At 46.7% G+C, this 8,399-nt stretch overlaps 1 protein-coding gene across 1 annotated transcript; it reads right to left on the bottom strand.

Annotated features, from left to right (window-relative positions):
• Positions 1-1,590: 1,590 nt before the first annotated feature.
• Positions 1,591-4,896, bottom strand: LOC123074916 (probable WRKY transcription factor 41). The gene is made up of 3 exons (XM_044497642.1): positions 4,536-4,896; positions 4,307-4,429; positions 1,591-2,698 (listed from the first exon to the last, which is right to left on the bottom strand). Exons 1-3 carry the CDS (start codon positions 4,820-4,822, stop codon positions 2,032-2,034), a joined length of 1,077 nt encoding a protein of 358 aa, XP_044353577.1. The 5' UTR covers positions 4,823-4,896; the 3' UTR covers positions 1,591-2,031.
• Between the last annotated feature and the right edge of the window lie 3,503 nt (positions 4,897-8,399).

Raw genomic sequence — 8,399 nt, 5'->3', positions numbered from 1 at the left:
TCGCAAAGGGCCACTACCCTTTTACCCAGGCTTGATGAGTGCCACACCGGCGACCAGCAGAGTGGCTGCACATAGCCCAGCTCCAGGTGACCGAGCTGCCAAAGGAGAAGCAGCCAACGCTGACCCACGAGCAGCGGAAGACCATCCTGACGAGAACTAATCCGGCAGCGGCAGCACGGAGCAAGGGACGCGAGCTGTCGGACGAAGGCGCGCATCCATGACGAAGACCGAAGAAGAAGAGCAGGACAACCAGGCCGCCATGCTTTGGAGCCGAGACATCAACCGCTCCACCACCAAGAGCAACTCCCGACCGCCGCCTCCAAGAAGGAACACGCCACCGAGGTGCCGTCGACGCCCAGACCAGGGGAGAAACGGCTTTCGCCGGAGCTCAGGGAGGAGGCGGGAGGGGGAGGATCCACCCAAAGCCTCCAAGGAGGGGCTCGGCGTCAAAGACGTCGACTTTGGGGGGCCGCCGCGCCGGCCAGGGGTTTCCCCCGGAACCACAACCAAACGCCAGATCCGGCCATCCGGCACCACGGGACGATGGACGCCACCGCCAGGGACCAGCGCCGGCACGGATCGAAGCAGATCGGGCCGGCACCGAAGCTTCACCATGGAGCCCGGCGGACCGCGAGGGGCCGCCGCTGCACCATCGACCGTGACCTCCACGCTGCCCACACAGCCGTGGGAGGCCACCCACCAGCACCCGCCGGCGCCGCACGCCGCCGACCAGGGCCGCCGCCCCGGGGCCCGCAGCCCTCCATCCGAGGAGGAGGCGCCAGATCCCCGCCGCCACCATCATCGGGGACGCGCGCCCCTCTGGCAGCGGCGGAGAGGAGGAAGAGGGAGGGGGAACCGCGGTGGCGGCGCTAGGGTTGCCCCCGAGTCGCCTCAGAGGAGGCGACGCGGGGGGGGGGGGGGGGGAGCTGTGTGAGCCGGACCGAGCCTCTCCGTCGTTTCCTTGTTGAAGGCATTGTTTGGAAATTTGACCTTATCCAGGATGAAAACACAGGATCTGACTATGATGGTTGGACCAGACGACGATGGTGTTTGTGTACTATAACCTTTCTGAAGGCAATAATGTTACACCTACATGATGATTTACGAAACCTTCCATAAATCCACTTCACCCTAACTTAACTGCCCTCCCCTTCCCTGAATTTCAGGGTGGACCCATGTCCCCAAATAAGGCCCAATATAAAACTACCACGTCGGATCCTACGTAAGATACGTAACAATCGTTACGTAAGTGTAGCATCTCTCTTCTGAAGGTGTCGTTTTGAAGAATCTTTTTCGGAGTCTAGGTGTTGCCATCATCGGTGGTGCTCTTGCTGCTGCGAGCCTCTCTTTGTTTCGACGAGACCTTTGTTTTCCTTTTTCTTCTTCTATTTTTTGGATGTGTGCATCTATGATGTTAGACTTGCTTTGGATATTATGTTGTTGAAGAGGTTGAGTGTAATTGATATCATCTTGATATTAATATATTTCCGTTGTCGAATTTTTTTTTTAAATGACGCCCACAACTAGAATATACTACAACCAAACTTCTAATCAACAGTATCGAACTGTATCAACATTCAACAGTACCGAACTATGGCGAATGTTCCTCGAAATCCCAGGATGTGGACACATGCGGTGGACCCAAACTGCATGCTAGCTACAGGCATGCAGCTCAATTCTCACAAGTTGAATTCATCAACATCAAGTTTCATCACGAAAGTAAAGGTTTCATCACTAAAGTAAAGAAGGACACCCTAGCTAGCTAGCTAGTACTTACTAGCTAGTTACAGGCTATGAGTATCCGTTTAAGCCGTGCGTCTGAACAAAGATCTGTATCTGAACTCACTGGATATTACCACTAACTTTCACACGGAGATGCACGTCGCTTCCATGTAACTAATCACTAATTACTGTATGTTTTGCTTGTACCACTCACTGCTCGCTTGTACTCTGGCCATGCTGACGCTGTGTCCATGAACCGGCCGGCGACAGCGTTGGGCGCCGTGGCTGATTGGCTGCGCTGCAGCTGCCTCAACGTGGAGAAAATAGCGGGCTGCTCCAGAGAAAAATCTCCGCCATCGTCATCGCGTCCAGGCTCAGTGAGTGTCCACAGCGGGGCGGCATGTACGCCGCCGGATCAATCGAGCTCGCTTCCATGGGCGGCGGCGGCGGCGGCAAGGACGACAACGACCATGGAGCTGCGTTTGCCTCGACAGGAGGAAATGGCGAACCGCACGAGAAATACATCTCGTCCATCATCGTCTCGTCCAGGCACATGCTCAAGTCCAGCAGGCTCGGCGATTGTCCACCACCCGTGTCGTACGACGCCGGACCGCTCGGGCTCGCTTCCACGGGAGGCGGCGACGGCACGGGCGACAACGACGGAGCAGCAAGGGCAGCTCCACCGATGACCGTGCTGAAGGTCGAGGTCATGATTCTGTCCTCTAACTCGCCGTTCCCGCCGACGTGGAGGTGGCCGCGAGCGGGATCATAGTCGGCGCCGTTCCTTGTCGTAGTGCTCGTCGCGGCTAAATTTGCATTGGTGATGTTCACGTTAGGAAACGCTTGGTGGCATGTGTGCTCGTTCAGGCATGTGACCTTGTACAATGGAGGATTGCCGATGCTGTTATCCTGCTGCTGCACCTGCTTCTTCGCCCTGCAGCCGCGCTCATGGCTATGCATGCATCGGAAGTACAACCTGCACATACAGGTAGAGAGTCGGTCGATCAGCTGGGCCACGCAAAGAACGTACGGGTACACGAATGTGAGGAACTGACGACGAGGATGTGCCGAAATTATTGCCTGGTCCCAATCGAAATTATTGTACTGTATCTAAATGTACCATCCTTTTTTGGACACCGGTACGCTGTTCACGAGCTTAATTAGCTAGCTTGACGTTTTTGGCAAGTCGTTGGCATGGCGCATGCATGTCATTAGTTCCTGAAAGCGATTCATGCAACTTGCTTGCTGAGTTTAGATTCCATTGTACTCACTCAGATTGGCAGACTAGCAAATTCATTGCTCTGAGGTGGCTTGGACACCATGTTGCAGCTCCTAGAACGTAGGTGACCAGTCTAGCTAGCGTGTGAGGCCGAAAATAAGGCACATGCATGCATGTTCATTTGCTACATACTTATTCCGGGTAAGCAAATCCATCGCAAAAAGGAAGCGTTTTTTGTGTCTTGATTTCCCTTGTACCTTTTGTTGGTTGACAGCTTATTGACTGTTAAGTCACTAACAAATATACCGCTGTTAGTTGAAAATACCATTTTACTCTCAGTATTTCAACAACATTCTGGCAACATTTCAGCATCAATAAGTATGTACTTTGATAGCTTTTGTTTGTATTTTGAAACCACTCAACATGGTTTTAAAATATGAGAAATTTCCCACTTATACCTATATCCATTACGAGAAAGGGTGATCTTAAGGTTTCTAGAAAACTGACAAGCTTCGACCTCAATAAAGAAATATTTGCACATTGGGAGTAAATGAGTAAACTTCGATGGCATATTCGGATCTGGATCATTTTTTCTCTATCACACATGAGTTCTCTCAATTAATGCATTTGGCGGAAATATAAACGAACACAAGTTTATGGAATTGTAGGTTGAATTTTTTTCAAGAAATACCTAAGATAATGAGATTTGCGCAGGCAGGGGTGTTATGTTCTGTATCTCCACGAAATTCCATAACCATTGGCAACATATGAAAAAGGACTACAAAGTTTTTTTAACGCTACTGTTTTATTTTATTTTTACTTATTTTTTTATAAATAAATGAAGGATAATACATTGAAAGGGCATGTTATCTCTAGCGAGATGATTCTAATTCACTTTGCAGAAAGAAAAGATGATTCTGATTCACTCTTGGTCCATAAATCAAATACATAAATCAATGCCCTATGTGAAATTAATTAGCTATAGATCCAGCCCCTGAAATTTATCTTAGTTCACACCTCATCCAAAAGTGCTGGTCTTCTATTATATGAATGGGGTATTTGGAAAACTATTTGCGGTAAAAAAATAATTAGAGTTTGGTCTTGACTTTTTCATATGTATTGAAAATGTATCTCATAGTCTTAACGTGTGGAATCTTCTTATGTTTCTACATATAACCATTGCTCAAACACTTATATACAATTCTTCCAACAATGTATGTGCACCATTAATTTGTATTAGTTCTTGTTCGTGATGTATTAAGCAAAAAAAGTAAATGGCTCTGTGATTTGGCTACAGTTGGGGTAAGTACCATGCATGATATTTGCGGATAAATAGGAGAACTCGCATCAAGAAAACCACTTCACCTTGCAAACTTCCTGTTCTTAATGTTCTTTTGCCCATATTTTTTCCATTTGTAACCATCCTTGTAAGGCTCGGCTGTAATCTCCTCTTCTTTACCTATTCTTGGGGGAGTAACTTCTTCTCCACTAAATTGGTTCATGGAAACAACAGAGTAAAGAAGCAGCCAGAACAAACAACTAACCAGGAAAGTGCTAATCGAGATGGATCAGTGTTAGTAAATCAGCAGTGAACCTGATGATCGCCGGAGTGGCCTGGCTGATGCTACCCTCCATGATCGCAGCCTCGGGCGCTGTCGCCCTGCCTTCCACCACCCTACCACTGTTGCCGGGGTTGAGCATCAACAGAGACGCCCTGAACACCTGAGAAAGCTCTTGGCTTATGGCCACAGCCATCTCCTGGCCATGGCTATCGAGGAGGTGACCGGGTTGGCTGAGCAAAGCCAGAAGCTTGGCGCTGAGATTGTAGCCGTGGCCGAGCTCCTCCCATAGCTTTCCTACGGCCTCTTGCTGAAATGCCATCTGGATCTCGTGAGTCGCAGGAAGTTACAGAGAGTGGATTTTTTTGAGCTGAGATGTAGCCACTCTGTTAGGAGGTGATCAGTTTGTGGAGTACCTACCGATATTGGCGGAGCTAGTTTTATAGACGGACGCTGCTCTGCCAACGTCAGCCAACTACGTAATCGTTCAGAGGTTCCATTTCATTTTCTTTTTTCACGTTGAGAGGAAATAAAAATTACAACCATGTTCGTGGACCGCATAGCGACGACTACAAGCACTGAAGCGAACCGAAGGCGCGCTGCCGTCATCGCCCTTCCCTAACTAGGGCCGGACAAACCTTGTTATAGTAAACAGTCAGGAAGTCATCATGCTAAAGCCCCATAGAACCAGCGCACCAGAGCAACAATCATCACTGATGAAGAAAGTCGTAGATCAGAAGGATCGAGCTTGTAAACACTCAAACGAAGACGAACGAAGACCGGATCCAAACAGATCCACCGAAGACCAGTACCTACCAAATCCTGCGAGATCTGAGAAAGATGCACCTCCACATGCACTTCGACGATGCTAGACACACCATCAGAACGATGATAGAACATGAAAGACATTATTCCTACTAAGAGACATCGCCGGATCACTCTCTTTTTCTCTCTCTCCGGAGCAGACTATGACGTCTAGGTTAGACCATCTCCAACAATTACTGTGAGTTAACTTACCGGAGCAGACTATGGTGTCTCCAACAATTACTGTGAGTTAACTCACCGTAAAAGTGGTTTAAGGGGTGCCCATATAACCTAGGGGAAGTTCACAGGTGAGGTATTTTCCAAGTTTCCGAAAAAACTTCTCTAAAAGTGATTTTTTGCGGTAACATGACACCGGTGCCAGGCTTCGGCCGCGGCGTACAGCGGACGACGGTGGTCGGCGGCGACGGTCAGGCAGGTGGTCAGCGGTCAGCGATGGCAGCGCAGCGGCGCGGTGGGTCCGGCGACGGCGCGCTGCTGCGGCATTTTATGGGAAGGGTCGTCTCTAAAATATTTAGGACGTTGGGCGGATTACACCGAATCCCTAAAGAAATCATGTTTATTATGGGATCACTTGGAGTGCTTCTTTTGTCCAACTTTCCCTAAACCTGGCCTTCTTTGGTTCATAGGATAGGAATATTATAAGAATAGGAACTTTATGGGAAATGATATGACATGCATCTCAATTCCTATAAAGAAAAAGATGCCATTTGATGAATATGATAGGAATTTTTCATTGAGTTTAGGCTAATGTTTTTTCCTTTAAAATGTGAAGGATTGAATCATATACTACATAGGAATAGGAATCCATTCATACAAATCAAAGGGCTTCATAGGAATTTTTCCTTTAAAAATTCTATCCTATAAAATTCATACAAGATTCCTACGAACCGAAGAAGGAGCGATGCTCTTAGGCGAAGACGTTGCATTGCATTCACCTTCGTCTCAAACTCTGTTCACGTTCAGAGATCTTTTTACGCTGATCACAATTGTCAACGGTAGGGGCATTTGATTATGCTGGTCCACGATCTGACAAACGGGCCCACAGATTGATTTTCTTCGTCCTTGATTTAGGTTGACGGGTGCGTCTTGTGGCATATGGTAGATGCAGGTACGTACAAGAAAAATTATTAGGAAGGTTGACTGGTGTTGCTTTCTCTACTAGAAATGTTCGGGATCTGCCTCCGGTCGTGTCAACACGTCATCTCATGTATGTATAGTGTGATGCAAAGTTGATACAGGTAGTGCGAGTTGAGTTGTCCCAGAACCTGCAATAAACATAGACCGCGGAAGCGTGTGCATTGATGTACTACGGTGACTCCCGGAAGAGACGTCGGACAGCGACGCCCCGGGACGCTGCGCGGAGCAGGTCAAGAGGAGACCAGGCAGCTTATGATCTTCATCCTACAGGATTATGGTACAGCTCGAGAGCTAATGCCCAATGCGAAGTTGACCAGCTAAGCAACAAGAAGCTGCTCGATCGTCTGACAGTCAAAGAGGGTGACCTCCGCCCTTGGATTGCAATCTTTATCAGACGACAATGCCCTTTTTTTATGAGATATACAAGAATATATGACCATTAGTGCCAGATTTTTTTTTTTTGCTGCAGATGAGAGCTGGATCATTTTCGTGCTATATTTCTTGTCATAACATATACTCCCTCTATAACTTTTTATAAGACATTTTTAGAGTCCATTTTATAAGGTGTTTTTAGAGTCCAGTGTCAAAAAACATCTTATACTCCCTCCGTTTTTATTTAGTCTACGTATTAGCTTTGATCAAAGTTAAGCTTTGTAAGTTTTAACAAAGTTTATAAATAAAAATATTAACCTATACAATAACAAATCAATATCATTAGATTTATTATTGAATGTACTTTCACATCATATAGATATGTTATATGGTAAGTGTTTATTTTTTTATATACTTGGTCAAACTTTACGAAGTTCGACCTCAATCAAACCTAATATGCAGCGCAAATAAAAACGGAGGGAGTACTATTTTATGATCTTTTGGACTAAGATATTAGCAGAGTGTGAGAAAAGCCAGTTTTCTATCTTCGTGTCTATGCTTGCAAAAAATTACAAAGTTATAAAATCAAAATAAAATAAAATACGTCGGTACAAGAAATGTGGGACCTAAGACACCTGCCAAATCACAACATGGGAGGAGCCCTATGGGCCCACATGGGTGCCCCATGCCTCCCCCCCTCCTTGGGCCGCCTCGCTATGGTGGTAGAGATCCACAATGGTGTAACGCCTCGGCCAAACCCAGCGATTCCTGGGTGTTACATCCGGATTTAGACTGGTCCTACAAACCAACACTACTTTTTTCGGTGCATTTTGTCCCCACTCGTGCGCAACTGAGATCAACTTCCTAGTCGGCCACCCATCCTTAAATAGCTCCAAGCCAAGCACGCTTAACTTTGAGATTCCTTTCACATGGGCTCTCAGAAAAGAAGGTCCACCTTATTTATATGAATAGTTATCATTCCTATTAAGCCGAAGTGTCACAAGAGGTCCCCTCGTTTCCTACCTTTGCCTCGACGCTTATATATACCTCCTGAGTCGCAACATATTTATTATGTAATTTTTTCCATCATCGCAAGTTCGCGATCCAAGGCAGAACTCATCTCTAGCTAATTCACATTCCGACACTCTGCCAAAGGGAAGTTCTATTGCCTTCTTCTTCTACATCGATCGCTACTCCCATGATGAGATGCGAGTAATCCATCCACTGAACTATGTGTTCATAGTAGTACAAAGACGATCTAATCTGGAGTCTTCTCGTAGTCCGCCGGAAGGGGGAAATTGTTGTTGCTCCGATTATCATGTGTGAGTAGTTGAAAGTACAATCATACCCTCAAACCATATGTTGATGTTGATTACAATACATATTTAAGGGACTAATTATGTTTCCTAAGTGTATCACAGGTTTTAGTCCCCATGTGACTATTGTGTGTGGATCATGGACCCATTGAAATGAATATAGCTCAAGAAAGGAAATCAACAATATTAAAGCGTAGCTTTTCTTGTTTCGCTCTTGAGTATAGGGATCATGCACTATTAAGAGGGGAT

This window comes from Triticum aestivum, chromosome 3D (assembly GCF_018294505.1).
Source record: "Triticum aestivum cultivar Chinese Spring chromosome 3D, IWGSC CS RefSeq v2.1, whole genome shotgun sequence".
Classification (NCBI taxonomy): Eukaryota; Viridiplantae; Streptophyta; class Magnoliopsida; order Poales; family Poaceae; genus Triticum; species Triticum aestivum.
Note: the sequence above shows the minus strand (reverse complement) of the source record. Positions and strands in the feature narration are given on the sequence as shown.

Excerpts from the sequence above, each read along its gene's own strand:
- LOC123074916 (XM_044497642.1), bottom strand. The coding sequence starts at position 4,822 with ATGGCATTTCAGCAAGAGGCCGTAGGAAAGCTATGGGAGGAGCTCGGC. Across the intron at positions 4,430-4,535 it reads GCCACTCCGGCGATCATCAG|TGGAGAAGAAGTTACTCCCC; the intron begins GTTCACTGCTGA and ends GAACCAATTTAG. Across the intron at positions 2,699-4,306 it reads AAGAACAGGAAGTTTGCAAG|GTTGTACTTCCGATGCATGC; the intron begins GTGAAGTGGTTT and ends CTGTATGTGCAG.